Source organism: Sorex araneus, chromosome 5 (assembly GCF_027595985.1).
Source record: "Sorex araneus isolate mSorAra2 chromosome 5, mSorAra2.pri, whole genome shotgun sequence".
NCBI classification, from domain to species: Eukaryota; Metazoa; Chordata; class Mammalia; order Eulipotyphla; family Soricidae; genus Sorex; species Sorex araneus.
Window position 1 is genome coordinate 211,595,580 of NC_073306.1, and position 24,522 is coordinate 211,620,101.

The window sequence follows — 24,522 nt, forward strand, 5'->3', positions numbered from 1 at the left end:
ACTACGGTTATTTTAATTAATTATAAATTTAATTTGTATTTGAAAACCACCATCCTCTGGAGCTGGAGAAATGGTACGAGGGTCAAGGGCTTGTCCTGCCCACTGCTGACTCAGGGTTGGGTCTGTCACCACGTGCGGGGGGGCCCCCCCCGAGCACCATCAGGAGTTACCCCTCACCCAGGCATAAGTCCTGAGCACTGCCCAGGGGGGACCCCAAACAGGAACCTTAATAAAACTTCTAGTTTTTGTAACATCTTTTATTGATAGATGACAGTATTTCTCTTTTCTGAACATGAGCTGCTCTAAACAATATAACAAATTAAATTGAAAGCTCAAGTCTTAGATATTTACACCATACAGTGGAACAATATGCTACTATCTTTCCGTGCATTTTGCAGCACTGTGTTTTCATCAAAGCAGTTTATGTTTACTGATGTTTTAACAAAACATCAGCAGTTTACTGATGTTTTAACAAAAGTAGAAACAAACCATTGCAAAATAAAAGAGAAATTTGAGTTGATATATATGAATACCCTTTAAAATATTGGTGTTTTACATGCTTACAGAGGAAAAGTTAAATAATTTTATTTTTATTAATTATTCTAAATATTGTTTTGAACTTCAAGCTGTCTTTTGACTCAAAAAGGCAATACACTTTAATTAGTGCATGTTAAAAACTAATTTTATTTACAAGATGTATTTAAAGATACTTGTTTTTTATTTTCATGGAGGATTTGGAGACAGTTTTGATAACTTTTAAATTCTTAAACTGGTTTTAAACTGGATGTGGCCGGTACTGTAGTATTAAGGAAGGTCTCCTGCACCCCCTGCTGGTGGTTAATAGGTACTGCAGGCTATTTACTGTAAACTTGTTTTTTTCAGGGAGGTAAATCCAGTCACTGTAATATATAGTAAAGAAATAAACCTTTCTTTGGTTTGAGGGCTACACTCAGTGTGGCGTAGAGGGACATTCCTGGCTCTGGGCTTGGGGTAATGGTCCTCCGAGACTGCCAGGATTTCCCAGAGCAAAGTCAGGGAGTGGCCCTGAGTACTGCTGGCTCTCAAGAAAAAGACCAGAAAAAAAAAAAAGAATTAGGACAAAAACATTAGTAGCCTCATATGTGTTGTTTTACCCAGTATCCACAGGGAGGAGTAATTTTTAGGATGTTTGCTTTTATAAAAGTTTAATTGGATTTTTTTTTTTTTTTGCTTTTTGGGTCACACCCAGCAATGCACAGGGGTCACTCCTGGCTCATGCACTCAGGAATCACCCCTGGCGGTGCTCAGGGGACCATATGGGATGCTGGGATTTGAACCCGGGTCGGCCGCGTGCAAGGCAAACGCCCTCCCCGCTGTGCTATCGCTCCAGCCCCAAGATTTTTGTATTTTTCTTAATGGAGGCACTCTTCCTTGCCAATACTGCTATGCAGGAAATAGCACAAAGATTTCCAAAGATATTTCTGTAAAATGGGCTGGAGCGATAGCACAGCAGGTAGTGTGTTTGCCTTGCATGTGGCCGACCCGGGTTTGATTCCTCCGTCCCTCTTGGAGAGCCTGGCAAACTACTGAGAGTATCCCGCCTGCACGGCAGAGCCTGGCAAGCTCCCTGTGGCATATCCAATATGCCAAAAACAGTAAAAACAAGTATCACAGTGGAGACATTGCTGGTGCCCGCTGGAGCAAATCTATGAGCAATAGGATGACAGTGCTACAGTGATTTCAGTAATATAGCTAAGATCTTTAATTAATAATGGTAATTACCTTGACATTCATGAAAAGCTACCAATTGTAGTTAATGTTCTATTAAGCGTAAAACTTTTCAGTGGGCAGTGATGGAAAATCTTGCATATAAACGAAATCATAAAATGTTATAAAATTACATAAAAATATCCCTACTTCTTGTATCCACTTTGGGAAATCTTTGCAGAGAGAAAAATGAGAAATTTTCATGTGTGAAAAACATGCAGAGTTCAGTGTCTTTATATTTTCAGCTTTAATTTTCTGGAATGGGTTCATACATAGAATGATTTAAATTCAGAAACAGTGAGTGCAACTTAACCCTCCCATTAAAATCATATAATGAAAATCTGTTAGATTTTGTCAGTTGGGATCAGATAGGAAGTCAGTGTGAGTGCATATTTGAAAGAACATATTTTCATTTTCTGGTGCCTGTTTCCGGAACATAATGTATTTTACTTGATCGGTTTCATCATTTATCTACAAAGATGATAAGATGGAGGGCCTGTGAGTGAGTGTAGCATTTGTTTATTCGGGTAGCTTGGGGTTGCAAAAAATTGCAGTCTGGTCTAAATTGACAAAGGGCACACAAACATGGCTAAAGAATTCGGTGACACTTGGAGACAAAACAAGGAGAAAACGACCAGGACGCTCAGTTCGAGAGCAGCCCTGAACACTGCTGAGTAACCACAGATAAAGCCAACAGTTCACAGGGAAGAAGGTCTGTTTAGATTCTCTTTACATGCCAGTTGATGGTGAACCCTGGTTGCCACTTTCTTCCCCTCTTTCCTTTTCATTATCTGGACCCTCGCTTTTGTATCATTCCTAAACTTCCCACTTTTCTACTTCTCTCAGTATAAATTCCCCCTTAAGCTTATCAGCTGAATTAACTTTAATCCAAGTACTTTTCTTCAGTACATAGCTGTGGTTTCACCAACTTCGAGTTGGTTAAAAATCTGCATATCCGGGCCTGAGTGATAATACAGTAGGCAGGACACTTGCCTTGCATGCGGCTCACCCAGGTTTGATCCCTGGCACCCCGTGTGCCCCCCCCCCAGATTCTCGGGGTGATGCCTGAGCTCAGAGCCAGGAGTAAGCCCTGAGCACCACTGAGTGTGACCCTCCCTCCCCCCAAGAAAAAAATCTGTACATCTACCTGGTTTATCATTTAGTTTCCTTGACTGTTTCTCTGATTATCTCCAATTCCAAATTAGTTTCCAAGAGGTAGAATCTGTCCCAACTGCTTTTTCTTTGAGTAGAAATTCTCACTTGGTTGTGATTCTGTGGAGCTCATACCAGTCTTGTGGTGTGTGTGTGTGTGTGTGTGTGTATTTTATATAATGAGCAGTTATTATGGCTATTGCATGCCCACCATGGGTAAGAAAGAAGGAAAAATGGTTAAAAGTGAAACAACTCACCAAATTATAGACTCAATGGGCGTAATAATGATGGGTCTTCAGTAGTGATTGTTTTCCCACCCTACATTTTTTAAAAAATCGAATCACCATGAGATAGTTACAAAGCTTTCATGTTTGAGTTTCAGTCATACACTGATCGAACACCCATCCCTCCTCTAGTGCATACTCCCCACCACCCATGTCCCCAGTATACGCCCCTCTCCCACCCTCCCCCTGCCTCTATGGCAGACAGTTTCCCCGTACACACACACACACTCTCTCTCTCCTTTTGGGCATTATGGTTTGCAATACAGATACTGTATTGCCATCACATTTGGTCCTTTACCTACTTCCAGCACACATCTCCCATCCCGAGCGATCTCTCCAACCATCCCTGACTCAGTGATCCCTTCTCTATCCCAGCTGCCTTCTCCCCCGGCTCATGAGGCAGCTGCCAACAATGGAGCAATCCTCCTGGCCCTTGTCTCTAGTGTCCTTCACACCCAACTCTTTTTTTTTTTTTCGTCTGCTTTAAAAATGATCAGAAGGGGCTGGAGCGATAGCACAGCGGGGAGGGCATTTGCCTTGCAAGCAGGCGACCCAGCATCCCATATGGTCCCCTGAGCACCGCCAGGGGTAATTCCTGAGTGCAGAGCAGTGCACAGCCGGGTGTGACCCAAAAAGCAATAAATAAATAAATAAATAAATGATCAGAAACCTTCCCATTTCGGTGCCATCACCAAGCCTCTGTGCCAATTGTGGGGTCGTGTCTCTACCTGTAAATCGCAAAGCCAAGGCCTAAAGGATCAGCCTCCCGGCCCCTGGCATTGAGCGACGTTTTCTCCTAGAGCATCTTCCGTCTAAGGAATCCAACCCCCGCTGACTCCCTCTTCTTCTTCTTCTCCCCCCCATCCCATCCCAGGCTGCTAAGTTGGCTGTGGGCGTCCCCATGGGGGACCCGGGCCCCCGCCGCGCGACGCTGGTGTCCCGCCTGCCCATCTTCCGGAGGAGCCTCAGCCGCCACGCGACGCTGCCCTCGTGGCCCTCGCCGGGGCCCGGCTCGTCCCCGTCCAGCAGCACCAACTCCAGCTCGGGCAGCAGCGGGAAGCGCCGCAGCATCTTCCGGACGCCCAGCATCAGCTTCCGCGCCAAGAAGGATGCTGCGGGCCTGGGTACCACGGGCGGCGGCAGCGCGCCCGCGCGGCCGGGCTGGGACGACGGGGCGGCCAAGGGCCAGGGCCGGGCGCGGGCGGGCGCGGGGGGCGGCTCCCGGGGGTCCCGGCGGCTGCCCCGCTCGCTGACCGAGGAGCTGGGCCGGGCCCGGGACGCCCCGGGGGGCAGCAAGAGCGTCTTCATGAACTGCCTGGGCGCCGCGGGCCCCAGCGAGGGCGACGACTCGGGCTTCGCCGAGGAGCGCGCGCAGCGGCCGGCGCGCGCGTCCAGCACCAAGAAGCTGCTCAGCAAGTCCTTCTCGTCGCACTGTCGCCTGTCCAGGCCGGCCCCGCCGCCCGCGCGGCCCCCGCCCGACGCGCCCGCGCCCCCCGACAGCTGCCCGCTGCCCCCCGCCGCCGCGCGCTCCCCGCTGCCCTCCGCCGACCTCACCACGGCGCCCACGCCCTCGGACTTCCTCACGCCCAGCGAGGGCTCGCTGTCCGACGCCGAGGCGCCGGCCTCCCCCCCCGGGGACCCCCCGCACGACCGTCCTACCTCGCCTGGACCCAGCCGGCCCGACAGCCCCGACGGCGCGGACCCCCGGCCCTGCGCCCCGGCCGCCGCTGTCCACGCCGAGGACGTGTCCCCGCACCCCGCCCAGCCCGCCGCTGCTGCTGCTGCCCACGCCCACGCCCAGGGCCCGGAGCACCCCCCGCCCGCAGACGCGCACGCAGCCCCCGGGGGCGCCCAGGGCACCCCCAGGAAGCCCGGCCTGTCCGAGGCGCAGCGAGCCGGCGCCGACCACCCCCGCGGCAGAGGGAGCCACCCCGTGTCGGAGTCCAGGACCATCCCCCCCGCCCGGGACCCTCCTCCGTGCCACAGAGCCGCGTGTGGGTACGACCCGAACCCCGCCAAAGGTACGGCCCACCCTCTCCCCACGGGATAGCAGCCCAGTCCCCCTGGGGTACCAGGCAGCCCAGTCCACTAAAGAACGTTTTCCCTTGTTTTCTCACTCGCTAGCATTGTGTCCTGCCTAGGTTCTCTCGGCTTGTTTGTATCCAGTTTATTTGCATTAGACTGAAAGTGTCTGTGGCACTGTAGCACTGTCTTCCCGTTGTTCACGATTTGCTCGAGCGGGCACCAGTAACGTCTCCATTGCCAGACTCGTTGTTTTACTGTTTTTGTCATATGGAATAGCCATGGGGAGCTTGCCAGGCTCTGCCGTGCATGTAAGCGGTATTATTTTTTTCTTAGTTGTATTAGGATATAGTCACTTTCAGACAGAAATAGGGAAAAAAATTGACTTTTTTTGCAGTTTTGACCTATTTAAATTAAGGACAAATTTTAGATTCTTGGTATTAGTTATTAAAGTGAGTATATTAGCTAAAATTTATTCCTAAATGTACCTTCTACCTCGTGGTACATAGCTTTTATTTTGTAGAACTCATGTGTAAGCAGAAATGGTCTCTCTGTCTGGGACAGTAGAAATATGAGCTTCAAAACACTGTCCCTTGGCCGGGCTCTGGGGTGCCCAGTGACAGGTGAAGGCTTAGAGAAACTGAGGCTCAGATACCCAAGGGACCCTCATACCCTAGACGAAAAAGACGGAATCATGAGACTGACGCGGATTCCCCATTTGCTTCTCCTGTGAGTGCCGTTAGGCTACTGCAGCTGTGACTCCTGCTGTAGTGCTCCCAGATCTGGAGCGGAGTGCTCCCGTGCCCTCACTGGCCTGTGCATCCTGATACAGTATCCCGTGCTCCAGCACCGCACCTGCTGTGACCCATTTCACAGGCTGGTTGGTGCCTTGGTGCAGAGATGGGCGGGCTTCTGAAGTCACAGGAACTGTGTGGCCCACAAGTGCCGTGTTTGTTCTCCTACAGTGGAGCCCTTGCCACAGGCGGGGAAGGTGAGACTCGGGCTCACCGGCTGGGTGTAAGCGTGGCGGTTGGCCTCTAGTCCCGTAAATATGGCTCGTGTCATCACAGGCCGCCCCCAAGTATTAGGAGTAATACGGAAATGGTGATGCACATTCATGCCAGTGCGTAATATAATGCCAAGTCCCATCCGAGTATTATGAACAGTTTTTAAACTTTTGAGTGACATTAATTTTCCATTTTTCTTAATAGTTTTTGTATTGGATGCTAGGTTATCCTGTATCAATTAGGACATTTATTCTCGGTATTCTAGTTTTCAAACCTTTGGGTTTTTTTTTTTTTTTTTTTTTTTGCTTTTTGGGTCACACCTGGCGATGCACAGGGGTCACTCCTGGCTCGTGCACTCAGGAATCACCCCTGGAGGTGCTCAGGGGACCATATGGGATGCTGGGAATTGAACCCGGGTCAGCCGTGTGCAAGGGAAATGCCCTACCCGCTGTGCTATCGCTCCAGCCCCTCAAACCTTTGTTTTAACCACTTCACTGAACGTAACATTCTGTCTTTTAAAAAGACAAAGTTTTTTTTTAAGCAAGAAAGTTTTTATGAAACTTATTTAGAAAGACGTGAGGAGAGAGAGAGAAGTGTGTGTGTAAGAGAGAATGTGGGTTCTCCAGACTGGAGCAGAGACGGAGAGACTGAGAGGGGACAGAGAGCAGGCGAGCTGTGTTCCGGGGTGCTGGGAGTGAGCCCATCTTTAACTCCAATGATAAAAATGGTGATTTGATTCAGCGCCTCGCAGGATCTGATTCCACCCCGTGGACGTCGCCCCGGTCTCCCCGAGGTGGACTTTCTCAGAGGTGTGGGGCATCTCCTTTCCTTCACTCCCTCACGGACTCTCCGCGTTTTTACCTTCTGCCGGGAAGACTTGCATCTCCCTGACGTTACCGACACCAGGAGTGTCAGAGTCGCTTCACACACTCCTTAGCACCTTTTGTCTGTTGTTGTTTGGCCTGTGGTCCCGTGCCGGGCTGCGGCCAGGGGCTGCCCAGCTTGCTCTCAGAGGCAGAGCTTGGAGGGCCGGGTACCAGGAGGGACTGGCCACCCCGCTGGACATGCTCATCCCTCTCAGCTCTCTATGCTTTATTGACCTTATTGCTTCTTCTTTGGGGAAAAATATTCATATAGTTCAATTGCCCATGAATTTTTTGGTTTGTTTTTGCTGTTGAATTTTGTGACTCCTTTGTAAGTTTTGGACATAAATCCCAACCCCTCGTCAGCTTTGTGTTTTCACAAATGTTTTCTTCCATTTTTAGTTTACTTTTAAATATTGTTGGGCTTTGAGCTTGTTTTGCAGCCGGCTTGCAGCAGGGATGCTGTTTCTGCTGCTCTGTGTGGGAGACCAGGTCCCCGGAGAGCCCCCGGCTCCCTCCCGGGCACTTCCTGGATGCCGTTGCCCAGGAGACTGGAGGTCGCTGGGTTTATGTTCAAGTCCTTAATCTGTTTCGAGTCAGTTTTGGCCGAGACAGAAGGGGTGACAGGGTTGAGTCTCTGTGTTTTGCATGGGACTCTCCAGGTTTCACGGAACCTTCCTTGAGTAGATGGTCTTTTCTTCAGGGTATCGTGTCCGTTATCAAAATTAATTACCCACACATGCACAGACCATTTTGCATGAGTTTTCTACTCCATTATTAATCTCGGTGCCAGGACCAAGCTCACACCATATTGCTTTGATTACTGTGGCTTTGTCAGTTATTTAGGAATCAGGGAGTGTGTTCCTCTGACTTCACTGTTCTTTCTCAAGCTGCCTTGGTGATTTGGTGTCTTTTGTGTTGCCTCCAAGTAGCTTTGAATTCTCCTTCCCACCAAGGTCACAGTAACTTCCCTAGGAACTGCACTGAGTCTCTAGACAACTCTGAGGAGTATGGACACACGGACAATATGAATGATCCCAATTATACCAGGATGCCTTATCACTAAGGCATGTTTCCTATCAGTTATCACATCAGTGTCCTATTTTTTTCCAGTGTAGAGAACTTTTACTTTCTTGTTTTTTTTTTTTTCTTTTGGGGTCACACCCGGCGATGCACAGGGGTTACTCCTGGCTCTGCACTCAGGAATTACTCCTGGCGGTGCTCAGGGGACCATATGGGATGCTGGGATTCGAACCCGGGTCGGCCGCGTGCAAGGCAAATGCCCTACCCGCTGTGCTATCTCTCCAGCCCCTTTCTTGGTTATTTTTATCGCTCTGGCAGTCCCTTTGTGAATGGGGTTATGACTAGCGTGCTCCTGTGACTGGGATTGCATTTTTAATTTTTATTTTTCGCTCGCTTGTTTGCAGTTTGTGTTCTTTTTTGGGGGAGGGCAGCGTCCAAAGCAGGTAATCGGGGGATCTGTTGGGCCTCCTCTGGGTGGTCCCCAGCCGGCCAGTGCTGCGGGTGGCCGCAAGCCCCTCCCCACCCCCAGCATGGCTACCTCTGGCGACACTCAGGAGGGAGACCCCTGCTGCTGGCCCCAGGCACCCCCCCCCCCCAGTGCAGTTCTCGTCTTTCGGGGTTTAGACCCGAGTCTTACTGAGCCTGCGTGTCGGAACAGACGGGCAGGTGACTTGGGACTTGGTTCTGCAATATTTGGGAGGGACAGACCTGCCCAAAGGCTCTGGGGGGCGGGACCTGGGGCTGGAGCAAGTCTCCGGTGTGTTCTCTGGGGGTGCCAAGGAAGAGTGGTGGCTGGGGGTTGGGGCAGCGGCTGAGCAGGTGCCAGCAGGGGGGCCCCAGCGTGGCTGCAGTGGGCGGGGCCAGGGAAACTGGAGGACGGGTGGTGGGTGCGAGCGCTGGCCCTGCCCGGGCCGTTGGCCCAGCACTGGGGACGCGGGGTCATGTTCGTGGTGGGAGAGAGGAGGCGACTGGGTGCTGGTCCGGTCCGGAGGGCAGCAGGCGGGGAGGACAGAGCAGATGCCTCCAGGCTTGGGACTCCCAGAGCGTCCAGCGCCAGGGGGCCTGAGGTCCAGCTCCCCGGGACGAGGGTTCCGGAGCACGGGCCCTGCGGTCACCGGCGTCCGTTCTCCCGTTCATTCTCCCGTTTGTCTCCCCAGTTCTCGCCAGCAGCCTCAGCCCCTGCCGGGAGGGCCGGTTCGTGGAGCGGCGCCTGCGGTCCTCGTCGGAGGGCACGGCGGGCAGCGGCAGGCCGGGCTGCAGGCCCCGCGAGGCCGGCGCCGGGGAGGACCCCGGGCTGCGGAAGCAGAGGGCGGACTCGGCGGGCTCGGCTGCGTCCCAGATGAACAGCCTGGTGAGTGGCGCGGGCACCGCAGGTCGGTGTGTCCCTGGCGCGGGGGCGAGGGCAGTGGGTGGGCCACCCGCTGCCGACGCCCTAAAAGCTCTCTGGGTGCATCCGCCCTTGCCCTGCGCAGAGCCTGGTGCCCTCCCTAGGGAGAGAGAGCGAGAGCGAGAGAGAGGGAGAAGAGAGAGAGAGACAGAGACAGAGACAGAGAGAGACAGAGACAGAGACAGAGAGGAGAGAGAGAGTGAGTGAGAGAGAGAGGGAGAGAGGAGAGAGAGGAGAGAGGAGAGTGAGAGAGAGCGATAGAGTGAGAGAGGAGAGAGAGCGAGAGGAGAGAGAGCGAGAGGAGAGAGAGCGATAGAGAGGAGAGAGTGAGAGAGAGCAAAGAGAGAAGAGAGAGAGGGAGAGGAGAGGAGAGGAGAGAGAGCAGAGAGAGAGAAGGGAGAGAGAGAGGAGAGAGAGGAGAGAGGAGAGTGAGAGAGAAAGAGAGCAATAGAGTGAGAGAGGAGAGAGAGCAAGAGGAGAGAGAGGGAGAGAGAGGAGAGAGAGGAGAGAGAGAAGAGAGAGAGGAGAGAGAAAGAGAGGAGAGAGAGCGAGAGAGAGAGGAGAGAGAGAGAAGAGAGAGGAGAGAGAGAGAGGAGAGAGAGCAAGAGTGGGTATTTGCTCGCTAAGAGCAGTCTGGTCCCCGGGCACCCGTTGGCACCCATTTTCTCAGCAGTTGCCTGCCCAGTGGCAGCTCTGTAGCCCACGCTGTGGGCAGTGCCATCTCTGGGCTTCACAGTGCCCCCAGTGGGGCCCCGCGCCTTCAGTGCTTGTTCCCCGACACAGGGGCAGAGGAGCGGAGGCCAGCCTTCCTGCCCACCCCGCAGGGCCCGGGAGGAGGGCCAGGGCTGAGGGTGCACGCTTGCCCCTCTGGCCCGGGTCCCCGAGGTGGTTCTTGCCGACGTTCATCTGGGCTGAGGGGATCAGCTGCAGCCCAGGGGTACCCCGGCCCCCTGGGAGTGGGGCCGACTCTGCCTCTCCGAGTTCTGTCTTCTCCGGACGTGGCCTTTGCAGCTGCTGGCGGTTCCTGCACGCAGTGGCGATGTTTTACACGCCTGAACTTCCTGCTTCCCTGTTAATAGGTGCATGTGGAAAGTGCTCGAGACAGAGCCCCTTGTTATCGAAGCATTTCAGCTCCTGTAGTTCAAGTAGTAATGATTAGATCCTCTACTTTTTTTTTTTTTTTTGCTTTTGGGTCACACCTGGCGATGCTCAGGGGTTCCTCCTGGCTCTGCACTCAGGAATTACTCCTGGCAGGGCTCGGGGGATCCTATGGCATGCCGGGGATGGAACCTGGGTCGGCCACATGCAAGGCAAATGCCCTACCCGCTATGCTATCGCTCCGGCCCCAATCCTGTACTTCATTTTATTTATTTATTTATTTATTTATTTATTTATTTATTTATTTGAATCCCCATGTGGAAAGTTATAAAGCTTTCAGGCTTAAGTCTCAGTTACACAATGCTCGAACACCCATCCCTTCACCAGTGCACATATTCCACCACCAAGAACCACAGTATACCTCCCCCCACCCCCCACCTGTCTGTGTAGCTGGTAAATTTCACTTTACTTTCTCTTTACTTTGATTACATTCAATATTTCAACAAAAAACTCACTATTATTGTTTGGAGTTTCCCCCCACTAAAGTTGAGCCTGCTGGAAAGGAAGCATTTGATAATTTGTTTTCCATTGCTGAGAATGAAGAGATATGAGGTCGTGTGGCCACAATAGTGGTCTCGAGGTTTTGGATTTCTGTATTTTAGTATTTTAGTAACTAAGTCCAGAGAAATTTCTGCCAGAAGTTGCATCATTGCTAGCTTGTACCTCTCTGCTACTTTATATTCCACATACGAGTGCAATCTTTCTATGTCTGTCCCTCTCTTTCTGACTCATTTCACTCAGCATGATACTTTCCATGTTGATCCACCTATATGCAAATTTCCTGACTTCATCTTTTCTGACAGCTGCATAGTATTCCATTGTGTAGATGTACCAGAGTTTCTTATAATAGTCACAATCTGGAAAAAAACCGGAGTGCCCAAAACAGATGACTGGTTAAAGAGTCCTGTCCTTCTTTTGTGAAGAGTGTCGAGGAGCCTGGCGAGGGAGCCGTGAGTGACGAGGCAGCTCTGAATTGGTCCACAGCGCGGTGGCCGGGGTTCTAGCCAAGGATAAGGCTTGTTCATATTCTAATCATGTACAGATCCACAAGCACAGAAACAACAGGGGATAATGAATAATGAACTTCTACGATATTAAATATTATGTATTTATATAAAGATGACACTGATTTTCTTGGCTTCAAAATGTACTATTGCAATTGGTAGTTTTTTTAAGCGTTAAAAACATGCTCGATGAGACACGGAAAGTCATGAACAGTGAGTTATCATGAAATATTTCAACAAGTTTCTTTTGTTCCCTCTTAGGTATTTATATTAATCCTTGTCGGAATTACTCTTAGTCAAAGTGAAGATAATTGCCAATATTATGTATATATGAATTTTAAACTGCATTCAAATAATTATTCTAATATCACCAAATCACCACTCCCAGATACTCTTTCAGGGTTTACAATTTTGAATGTCAAAACAGAAAATTGTATTCCAAGCCTTTAAAAATGTACCTGCAGTTGTGTAGTTACGCCACTAGAGGGCAGGGTGACGCCGTTGACCGGCCAGAGGCTGGCGGAGCAGTTGGGATCAGGAGGACCCAGCCCGGGTGGGGAGGGGGGTGGAGATGATGAGGCGGGGGGCGGGGGGGGGGGGATGGCGGGCGGGATGGCAGACAGCAGGGGGGACGGGGGGAGGCAGACGCGGGACAGTCTCCCTCAGTGGGAGAGAAAGAGCCGGGCAGGGGATGAGGTGGCCGAAGGCGACAGGTGGGCTCAGAGCTGGGGACAGCGGAGGCGGGGGCAGGGCAGGGCGGGGTAGTGGGAGCCTGGTGGGTGGCACTCACAGCCACAGCGTCCTAAGCCTCAAGTCAAAGGAAAAATGAAAACACACGTGTCATTTCGGCCACTAGGTCGTGTCCGTGTAGCAGTGGCTCACGGAAGAAACCGCAGCAGCACGGTCACAGCCAGGGAACAGGGAACGTGATCCCGTGGGGATACCTGCTTAAAAAATATTAGTCATAAATATGAAACCCTTGGGGGCTGGAGCGATAGCACAGTGGGTACGGCGTTTGCCTTACACACAGCCGACCCGGGTTCGAATCCCAGCATCCCATATGGTCCCCTGAGCATGGCCAGGAGTAATTCCTGAGTGCATGAGCCAGGAGGAACCCTGTGCATCGCCGGGTGTGACCCAAAAAGAAAAAAAATATTAGTCATAAATATGAAACCCTTACACTAATAGACATGTTAGTTGATATTAAGCTGGGGGTAGGAGAGAACTTAGCCGTCACTATGGTAACTCTGATTAATACCTTCGAGACCGTTTCAGTGTGGACTGCACTGCCCGCAGGAGGAATAGCCTAGAAGTCAAAGGGACATGCAGGACAGCTGAGAGAAGCGCTAGGCACGGCTCGTCAGGCTCACCTTAGGGCTGGGGCCTTGGGGATGGGAGGTCACTGGAAACAGGAGATTCTTTACGGAGTCACAGAAGGGGGTTTGCAAGAGCTGAGGGGCCTGGGGCTTCGCTTACAAGGCGCCTGGTCACTGCATGCAGAGGGCATCAGAGACGGCCATCGGGGCCATCGGAGACAGTCAGAGGGACCATCAGAGACGGTCATTGAGGCCATCGGAGACGGTCAAAGGGACCATCAGACACGGCCAGAGGGGCCATCGGAGACGGTCATTAAGGCCATCGGAGACGGTCAGAGGGGGCATCAGAGATGGTCAGAGGGACCATCAGAGACGGTCAGAGGGACCATCGGAGACGGTCATTGAGGCCATCAGACACGGTCAGAGGAGCCATCACTGTGCAGCCACATCACCAAGGATCCCTAAAACTTCCCTCAGAACCAACCCCATGGCACGTCAGGCCTGAGTGGCCTGGGTGGGGCCTGGATACAAGGGGACTGACGCCGTCCAGACTCCTGAGTCCTCTGTGACGCCCAGCATGTCTCAGGAAGTCAGCGCGCCGTTCACTGCAGGAAGCTGCTACTGGGACAAGGCTCCAGGGTGCAGGGATAGAGCAGACAAGATCGGGCCGTTCCACTGTTTCATACGGTGCACCTTGTGTCTAACGTGTGAAACTGTGCAGCTCGGGGTCAGTAAAAGTTGATAGAGTCGCCAGTGCGAGCCCTGCCCATGGCTTTCCCAGCCCCCGGTCGAGTTGCTCCCCCTCCGTGCAAGCTGATTCTTGGACCACTGAAGTCTTCTGACCACAGCACTGGAATGACCAGGAGCAGTGCAAAACCAAGTTTGGAATCAGAGAGCAAAAATTGTACAGATTAACTGCCTTTACAGTGAAACTTGTTGTGATACTTACTTTGGAATTAATAAGAGATCAATCAAAACTGGTCTATGAATTTATGTCTTGTTCTTGCAGTTGCAGCTAGTTTGCTGAACTATAATTTATGAATTAACAGTTCATTTAAACTATATAAAATACTTTATAAGTCATAGCAATCTAAAAGAGAAATCTCAGCTGGGCTGGGTGTGTGTGTGAGAGAGAGAAAGAGAGGGAGAGAGAGTGGGAGGGAGGGAGGGAGAGAAAGGGAGAGGGAGAGAGAGCGATTACAGTTTATGTGAAGCAGAATATCTATCTGTGAAATTGGCATTTTCCTTATTCCAAACTGACTGTATTTGGTGCTCAGGTTTTACTCAGGAGTGCGTGGATTAATCCTGCTCAGAGAGTTTTGAACCTTTTCGGACTCAGGGGCATGAAGACCAGATCACTGGGGCATCACATCAGGACCCGTTAGTGTTCACACAGCAGGTGGGGAGTAGGGCGTTAGCTGTGCATCAGTTATAACTGACTGCTACTGTCACCAAGTAAGTTCCTCTGTTCCCATCATTTAAGGGTTTTTAATTTCGGACGGGTGCTGGGTCTTGTCCTCAGACGTCTCTGCGACATTTGATAGGCTCACACGCTTCCCCTCTTCCCTGCGGTTGCGCCTCATCTCTGATCTGCGCGGTTGAACCATCCTTGCATTCCTGGTTGTGTCCCACTTGATCAAGGTGTACCATCCTGCTGATTGTCCAATTCGGTTGGCTAAGATTTTGTTGAGGACTGCTGGGACAATGAGCGTCAGGGACATTGGTCAAGACTTTTTTATTAAGTACATCTGCCTGCTCTTGGGATTGGCGAAACCAAATAACAACAACAACAGCAACAACAACAACAACAACAACAATAATAACGGTGATGATATACTGAATCAAAAATCCAACCTGAGTTTGGCGGACAGCTCGCTGGGACGCACCTGGGTTCGAGTGCAGGGTCCTGGCTAACTCCCAAGTTACAAAAGTGTAGCATTAACTGTCTTCCTGTGTCGTAGGGACCAAGGTCTCGTCACGGAGTTCACATACTCTGCGTGGCGCCTGCTTCTCCCCTTTGTGGTGCTTTGTGCTTGCGGAGTGTGCACTGGGGTTGCTGTGGCCAAGGTATGTGCAGGGTGTCCGTCGGGAGTTGTGTGGTTGCAGTGATGCCAGAGGAGCTTTAGTAGGGGCCACGTGTGTTACTGTTCCTTCCCGTTTATCATAAAAACCATTATTATTTTTTTGCTTTTTTTGGGGGGTCACACCCAGCGATGCACAGGAGTCACCACTGGTCCTGCTCAGAAATTACTCAGGATGGTACTTGGGGGACTGTATGGGATGCTGGGGATTGAACCGGGGTTGGCCCCGTGCAAGGCAACCATTCTACCTGCTGTGCTATTGCTCCAGCCCCTATCATGAAAATTTTAAGGGCAGTGCTGGAAGAGTATTCAATATTCTTTCTTTGCCTAAACGTATCTAGGATAGCCATTAATTTGTATTTCTCAATATCTAAGATACAGGATGGTTAAGACGACCCATTATATGACGGAAATCCAGTCACGAATAACTTTGCAACTGTGTATCTCATGGTGATTAAAAAAAATAAAATAAAAAATATATTGTGTTCCGATCTCGTATGTTTGGGATTATAATGTAAAAATAGTAATCTTAATTTTAATCAGATCACATCATCTCAGTTCTCTGTGAGGTGAAAACTAGTTTTTGCCACATGTAGGTAAACCTGTGGGCTTCGCTTATGAGACTATTTATTCATCCAGAATCCGTGATGATTCTCCCTTTACAGTTATACAATCTGTAACACAGAATTGGCCTGGAGAAAAATAACTCTTTTTCTGAAGGAGAGTTCTTGGTATCTGAAATCTCTGCATATTCTTGTTAGACGATAAAAATTGATGCATTCTTCTTAAAGTAATTCTATTATTTTGAAGCTTAAATGGAGCTTATTAAATTAGCTTTAGTAAATTAAATGAGAAAAGAAGATTTTGACTTCAAAAATCAAGAAATATGTCATTTTAGTAGAATTGTATGTGGCATCAAGCATTACATTCGGCTTACAGAAAATATATAAGTGTATTTATATATTAATATTGCTTTTCAAATAATTTAAAATGGGAGACAAACATTTATAAATATCTGACGGACTATCAAGTTTGCCATGGCAGAATAGAAAGGTGTGATTTACAAATGAATCATACATATACATTTCACACTTTTTTTGTATGTGATGATGTTTTCTTTAAATTAGTCATTCCCAAATTAGGCCTGCTGTCATTTTATCACTTTCATAATTTAATTCAGTGATCATTTCACTGCAGTGGAAACTGTAAGCTCTGAAATTCTTTGCTTTGCGTAGCCCGTCCTAACTTTGCTACAGTTCACCCGAAAGAAAACGGATCAGCTCTCCCTCTGCAGGCTCTTGGTTTTCTCTTAGGGTCCTTAGTGTATACGTTTCTGGTCACCTCAGAAAAGTTGTGATTTCAGCATCGTAATGCTTAGTACTACTGAAGTCTAAGTGTTGTGAGAGGAAATAATGAAACCTCCCAAACTCACCGAGTCAGACTTTCGCCTGGTGTCAGGTGCCGTGGGGTCAGGGGTCCCGGGGCCCCTCCCTCACCATGTCCCTTACCGCATCTGCCGCCCCTGACTCAGCTCGAAGGATCAGGGGATGTCGGAAGCCCGTGGTGGCCTCAGCGGCACAGAGCCGTGGGACAGGCATGTCCACCTTCCTCTCCAGTGTGGCCCTGCGCTGTGCGTCTCTCGCTCGTGGCCTCCTCAGAACGGGAAGTTTCCTCTTTTGTCCCCAGGAAAGCTCTCCACACAGGTGTCCATGAATATGTGACAAAATTGAACTTTCCCCGGGGCCAGAGCGATAGCACAGCGGGGAGGGCGTTTGCCTTGCACGCGGCCGACCTGGGTTCGATCCCCGGCATCCCATATGGTCCCCCAAGCACTGCCAGGAGCAATTCCTGAGTGCAAAGCCAGGAGTAACCCCTGAGCATCGCTGGGTGTGACCCAAAATGCAAAAAAAAAATAAAATAAACTTTCCCCGGGGTCCCTGTCTGTGGAACGCCACATCCAGACTCACTGCTGGCTGCAGCCCTGAATGGCGGTGCCCCTCTGCCCGTCTCTTCTCTCGAGAAGATAACTGGGTTTGCCGGCTTGCCAGGAACCAGCCCACTTCTCCCTCGGGCCTGGACACGGGTCCCAGAGCCCCCGCTGTCCTGGTCTCCCCTCCCCCGCCCTGCACACAGGGACGCTGGATGAGAAAAGGACGTCCTGGTGCCCTTTAAAGTGGGGCTACACAGATCATTCTCCGGGGTCCCTGCCCTTAGCAGAGTTTAAGAAGAAAGACGACAGGCGTCACTCCTGAAGGTGAGCTTAGCTGATGGTTAGCATTCGTCTCAGGTGAGCACCCAGTCACCCCGTCCTTTCTGGATCCTCTCCGGTTACCAAGGAGGCTCTCACAGCCAGGGTCCCGGTGCCGGAGCACTCCTGGGGCTCGGGCGCTGAGTTCTCTCCGCGTGTCTCACGCCTGCTCTTGCCCATCGGTCCTTGCCCTCCTGGGCCCCAGGGACAGATGTGTGCCTGGCTGGCTCGGAGCAGCCCGTGCTGCCCGCCTGCCCTTCACCCTCCCCCTTTGGCACTTTGCGTTTTTCACTCTGGGCTTTTTCTCCCTTTCTTGCATTGCTGTCAGTTCACCACCATCCTTGAGGAACAAGCAGAACCGCGTGTGCCCTGCCTGATCCAACATCTCCCCGGCCCTCCTGGTGCGTCTCGGACCAGCCGTCCTGACAGAACCTTCTCACCTGTGTCTGTGGCCCTCCTGCCCACACACACCTCGCTTCTCCCTCTGAACTCTAAATAAAAGGGGTTTCACGGCATCAGCAGTGCAGGCGTTTGGCTTGGGGGGTTCTTTGCTTGGGGTGCGCTGCAGGTTGGTCTCTGGCACCCCTGATTCTCGACTAACAAGTCGTAGGACGTTTAGGTTTTATGTCGGCTGACGTGTGAGTGTCAGAGCTTCCTCGCACCCCGGGATGAACTGCCCGGTCCTGCTGTCTGACGCTCTGAGGAGGTCTTGGATTCCGCTCACATGTTTTGTTGGAGGATCTTTGCATCTGTGTCCATCAGGGAGTCAGGTCTGTAATTTTCTCTTTCTCTCTCTTTTCTGTGGTGTCTCTGCCTTGAGCCTCAGGGTGGTACCCCCTCCCAGAACTGTTCGGGGGTGTGTTCTGTTTCCGGGAAAGCTTGAAAGGGTTTGGCAGGGGGTCCCCTTTAAAGGCTGGAAGAACTCGCTCGTGAATGTAGCTGTGCCTGTGCTGACATGACGTTTGCGGCTGACCGTGTCCCCAGACACTGCCCAGTCCCCTCGGCGGGCAGAGTTGCCCCCCGACCCTCTCCAGAAACGGGTGGCGGGTCCTCTGGGCACGCATCACTCGGGCCAGCGCGGGCAGGTGGGAGGAGCCTGTGTGAGACCCCGACTCCCCCCGGGCCGTGGTGCGGGGCTGCCCAGAGTCTCCCAGAGCTGCCCAGCCCGGCCAGCGCTACGGCCGCGTCAGTGGACGCTTCCGCATCTTGGGGGCCAGGGGAGGGCCGGCCACAGCCAGTGGCCAGTGTGCGGTGTACTCAGCGGGTTCTCAGGCCAGCGTTGGCAAAATGGGATCCCAGGGGTCGAACCCAGGCCAGGCACCTGCGAGGCTGACCCCGTGCCGCTTTGCTGTCCCTCCGGCCCCCAGGCCTGGCCGGTTTTCACGCTCTTTCCTCAGCCTTCTCGTGGCTTCTTCCCATCATCACCACTGGGGAGGACTCAGCGTTGCTCAGTTCCGCCTCTGTGCAGTGTCTCGCCCCTTCTGGTTCTTTCCAGATCCTTCCAGCGGCTTCTCCACGCTCCTACTTCACACTGGCCTTCGGTCTTTCAGCCTCCGGCCTGTTCCTCTCTCTTGGGTTGAACACATGTAGGGGAAATCATCTGTGGGATTCGGAGGAGGCGGGGGAGCACACCAGGAACACGGCACACTCGGGCACTGAGACCACCGTAGTTTGGCTCCATGGCATTCGCAGGAAGGCTTTTGGGAGATCGCTTGGACCAAGGATAGTAGTTGATCAAAAAACTTTGGAATGATTCTATAGAAACAGCGCACGGAATTGGCTCCTGTGTCCAGCCAATGGCTTTGCTCATTTTGTTTCCTCTCTGTTTATTTCTCTCTCTCTCTCTCTCTCTCTCTCTCTTTCTCTCTCTCCCTCTCTCTCTCTTTCTCTCTCTTTTTCTCTCTCTTTCTCTCTCTTTTTCTCTCTCTTTCTCTCTCTCTCTCTCTCTCTCTCTCTCTCTCTCTCTCTCTCTCTCTCTCTCCACACACCGGCCACGTGTGTGCATGTTTGCTTAGCCTCCATTTATGATACTTCTGTGAATTGTGTAATATATATATATCTATGTATATGTGTGTATATATATACGGAATTCTGATTTCTGATTTTTTTCTTTATCTTCCTACCCATTATCCCTGTCTTTTCCCACTCTGTAGAGATTAAACTCAAGAGGTTATATCATGCTTAAAATATCAACGAATACCTTAACACCTACACACACACACATATGCACACACACACCCCACACATCTGTCTGGAGAAGTACCTTTACAATTTGTGTTTGACTCTATTTATTTACACCTTAATCTGCTTATTCAACGTAGCTATTTCTGGGTTGTGCAATTAGGAAAAACGTTTTACCTTAAGACAGGTATCTTGGTTGTTCACAAAATTTGCATTCTTTGCTATTGAAAACAAAGCAGGTTGGGCATTTTTGGGGACTCACACACTATTGCATAATAGCTTGAGAAATCCACTTGCATGTCTGTGGCCCTTGGGTCGCCGGAGACTGGGGGAAGCGAGCAGAGCGTCTCTGTTTCCGGGTCCCGTGGAGCCTAGAGTCCGAGGTCACACAGTTCCGTATTACCTGGTCCTGTGGGACTTCACTCATGCGTGGGGCTCGGCCCGAGCATCTGGAAAAGCGCCCCGGAGCGTGGCGGCAGTTGTGGCTTAAGCCCTGGACTCTAGCTTAAGAAATTGCTTATTTAAAATGCTCTCCTGTTAGCTCTAAGCCCATGCTAATCAAAACAGCAGTAGGCAGTGGTGAGAAAAAATCACACCAGATAACCGTGAATTCCAGAGTACCGCATTAATTTTATTTAAAAATAAATTTCCAGGGGACTGGAGCGATAGCACAGCGGGGAGGGCGTTTGCCTTGCACACGGCCGACCTGAGTTCGATTCCCAGCATCCCATATGGTCCCCTGAGCACTACCAGGAGTAATTCCAGAGTGCAGAGCCAGGAGTAACCCCTGAGAATCGCTGGGTGTGACCCAAAAAGCAAAATTAATTAATTAATTAATTAATAAGTAAATTTCCAGCTACAAATTTTTATTGAAATAGTTTGATATATTTAAACTCCTGCTGGAGAAACTTTGATAATACACTCATGTTTCTTCTCTTTTCTTTCTTCGTTCTCTTAGGAGAACCCACTCGCCAGGATGCCATTGAGGTGCACTGTTTAGACTCAGTGGATGTCAGTGGGAGTAGGCGGTGGGGTGCCAGCTGTCAGAGATTTCTCAGCGGCGTTAGCGAGACGCTGGTGGGGATGGGGGGGCAGCGAGACGCTGGTGGGGGTGGGGGGCAGCAAGACGCTGGTGGGGGCGGGGGGCAGCGAGACGCTGGTGGGGATGGGGGGGCAGCGAGACGCTGGTGGGGATGGGGGCGCATGCCACAGCATGTTTCGTCTTCAGTCTGTTCGTGTCCCGCAGAGATGCAGACACATGAATGCACAATCAGTGTTTTAAATGGGAAAAAGGAGACAAAGACCAGCCACCTGGCGATGGCCCGTGAATCCCAGCGATTCTTTTATTCATTTTTTTGTGTTAAGTCATAATAATACCAGTATGTCAAGACTATCACGAGCTGCGTGGGTGCGAGGGAACACGGGCATGAATGTCTAACTGGAGGCCACGGCCACCGGACGTGGCTGGATCGGATGAAGAGACTCGAGCCAGAGCTGCTGGGTCACGAGCAGGGAGAGAGCAGGTGCCGTGAGCGCGTGTCTCCGGAGCACTCCTTTCCGAGTGACACGGGCGCTGGGCCGTCACTGGGCTTTATGAAGGACACTCTGATTTCTTTCGGCCGCTCAGGGTCCCACAGCCGGAGCCTCTCGAGGTCGGCTAACTAAAGACGCTTGAAGGCAGCCTCGGTTCTTCACCGCCCGGCTTGGTTTTGTGTGTTGTGATTCAGTGCCGTGAGTTGGACGTGAGAAACGAAGCACTCACCCTCGTCCCATGATTCTCCCCTTGTTATTCTAAGGACACCGTCAGGCAATTTCAAGGCAGTCCGCGCAACTGACTCATTTAAACGATTTTCACAGTAATTGTTTTCTCGCTCTTGTAAAACAGCAACATTAAATGAGGTGATTTCCCAATTTTGACAGCGTGACTCGGCGAAAAATTCCTATAGTCATTTAAAAATAAAAACCATTTTACCATGAAATAGCAAATTATTCTGGTTCAATGGGCAAGCCTATTTTACTGAATCAATACAGAAAAAGTTCCATTAAAAACATTAAATACTTTTAAAAAAATCCAAAATCGAATTATACAAAACATTTGAGGGGTAAAGCCAGCCCAAAGTTTTATTTAAAAAAAAAAAAGTTGACATAATGCTATTAAGTAGATGTAAGACCAGACAAAATTTATCCTCGGCGGAACCCAGTCTATCTCTGTGTCCGGGAGAAGCGCCCGGGGCCGGGGGCCGGGGGCAGGGGGCAGGGCTGGCGGGCAGAGAGTCTGTGCACGACCCGCGTAGTCAGGGGCTTCCTGAGAGTGGCCCTTGTGAGGCCGGAGTATTCGGAGTATTCGCTGCCTTCGGCTCCCTCGGCTTCTGCCCCAGTGACTGGTCACGGAGCCACCCGCCGGCTCCTCCTCACTGCCTTGGCCGTGCTTGTGGTTCTAACATTGCCTTGCACCATTTTTACAAATCATATGGTTATTTCTTATTATCTTCATGTCTTATTTGAGTAGGATAATTTTTTTTCTTTTGGAAAACGCACAGGGGTTATTCCTGGCTCTGCACTCGGTGCTCAGGGGATGCTGGGAATCGAACCCGTGTTGGCCGCGTGCAAGGCAAATATCCTTCCTGCTGTGCTATTGCTCCGGTTCCTCGAGTAGAATAATTTCGAGAGAGTGAAGTTTTTTCTTTCTGCGTGGGTGGGTGGGGGGGGGTTGTAGCCTGGTTTGCTCTGGCTCTCTTCTGGCTCAGTGCTCAGGAATTTGCTGGTGGGGTTCAGGGACGGTTCAGGGTTCTGGGAACTGAGCCTGGCCCAGTGGGCGAGGCCAGTACCCCTCCGGCTGAATATTTCTCCAGAGCCCTTTTTTCTTTTTAAAATAGCCCCAAGAGTTGTATCAAGTGAATAAACTATATTCACTTAAATGAATATAGTTTGTTCATTTAAGAAATTAATCCGTTTTATAATGAAATTAACAAACTAATTCTAATACGCATTAAACGTCCCGTAAGGAAGACATCCCTCAGCTACTCTTTTGAACGACTTTTCCTTCATTAGTTCTGCCGTTAACATTTTGGGGATGTGTCTAAATCATGTTTCAACGTTTAAAAATGGTACTTTTAATAGAGTGTGTTCAGAAAGGACCTGCTCAGGACAGCTGGTGGCTAGCCGGGATTCCCCTCGCCGTGTCGCTGTTGCTCTACCTGCAATAATACGAGAATGCGAGACGATGCGGGAGGGCCCGAGGGGCAGGGCTGAGACCAGGCACTGGCCTTGCACACGGCTGGGCCTGGCTGGATCCCACCCCGCATATGGTCCCCTGAGCACTGATCCCTGAGCACAGAGCCAGGAGGAAGCTCTGAGCATTGCTGGGTATGGCCCAAACCTTTCAAACCAAAAAAAGGAGAACACAGGAATCTGAATTGGAACCCTGAACAAAGAAGGGAAGTAATTAGGAAAACATGGACTGGATTAACGTTAAAAAGTTGAAACCACTAGGAAAAATTTAACATATGTTAATGTTGTAGCACTGTTGCACTGTGTCCGTTGTTCATTGATTTGCTCGAGCGGGCATCAGTAACGTCTTCATCGTGAGACTTGTTGTTACTGTTTTGGGCATATCAAATACTCCACGGGTAGCTTGCCAGGCTCTACCATGCGGGTGGGATGCTCTCGAAACTCTCGGGAGCTTGCCAGGCTCTCTGAGTGGGATGGAGGAATCGAACCCGGGTCAGCTCTGTGCAAGGCAAACGCCCTACCGCTGTGCTATTGTTAGATAAGATAAATCAACATTAATTTTTTTTTGGGGGGTCACACCCAGAGATGCTCAGGGGTCACTTCTGGCTCTGTAACTCAGGAATTACCCCTGGCCGTGCTCAGGGGACCATATGGGATGCTGGGAATCGAACCTGGGTCGGCCGCGTGCAAGGCAAATGCCCTACCCGCTGTGCTATCACTCCAGTCCCAAATCAACATTAAATTTTGCATATAGGTACTGACAATGGAATATCACAAAATATTCTGGCAGAAGTATATAGTGAGGAATTTCGGAGTAAAGGGCCATGATGCATAGGGCTGATGTGTCCATGTTCCAGGGTGATACACTGTTCCAGGTACGCCACAGAGAGGAGAATGTGGCAAAGACTAGCTGTCAGTAAATCCGTGTAAAGGATGTACAGTCAGACTCAAACACAGACCTGGGCACATTAATGCACTGGACACATGAACATGGGACTTCACAGAGTTTTAAATATTTTGAAGTTTAGTTACAGGAAAGCAAAGAGACTATAGCAAGTGAAGAAGTAAATGCGATTTGTTTTATTGCCTCTCAGCAGATGATACTAGACTCTTCTCATCAGGTGATCAGACCATTAAATTGGACGCTCTACAGATAAGGAAATTGTTGGTTCTATAATGAATCTACAGGGGCTGGGGGTGCGACACAGCACTTAGGGCGCTGTCCTCACACAGACTCATCTCTGATGCTCCCCTGACACCACAGATTGTCTCTATCCACACCATCGGTGATCCCTGAGCACTGAGCCAGGAGTCCCTTAGCACTGAGCCAGGAGTCCATGAGTACTGCCAGGTGTACCCCCATCAATTTGCATATATAAAATATATAACATATAACAACATATACATGTGCATATATGTATGTTTTTGTGTCACACTGGTCCATGCTCAGGGCTTACTCCTGGTTCTGTGCTCAGGAATGACTCCAGGTATGGCTTGGAGACCAACTGGGGTGCTGGGGATTGAACCCGGGTTGGTGACATGCAAGACAAGCGCCCTCCCCGATGTCCTACGGCTCCGACCCGTATACGCAGGTGCTTTTGACCAGGGGGTGAAATCTGGTTTGTGTCTGTGGTTCAAGAACATGGTTGGGTTGTAGCTGTGTGCTCTGGTGACAACACCACTGCCGCCACGTTAGACCACACCCGCCACTAGCCTCAGCTTCCCTGGGGCTCGGACCCGGAGCACAGCCGAGGCCCCACAGGAAGCCGGCAAAGTGGCAGCATCTATCCAATGTTTCACCCACATCCAGAGGAAGAGG

The 24,522-nt window shown here is 50.7% G+C and overlaps 1 protein-coding gene across 2 annotated transcripts in view; it reads left to right on the forward strand.

Moving 5' to 3' along the window:
* The window catches only part of CCSER1 (coiled-coil serine rich protein 1), a 912,102-nt gene that overhangs the window by 112,461 nt on the left and 775,119 nt on the right, over positions 1-24,522 (forward strand). For both annotated transcript variants that reach the window (XM_055140485.1, XM_055140484.1), the window contains exons 3-4: positions 4,057-5,203; positions 9,255-9,448. In XM_055140485.1, coding sequence (XP_054996460.1) covers positions 4,084-5,203; positions 9,255-9,448 — 1,314 coding nt within the window. In that variant the 5' untranslated portion in view covers positions 4,057-4,083. The remainder of the gene's footprint in view (positions 1-4,056; positions 5,204-9,254; positions 9,449-24,522) is intronic.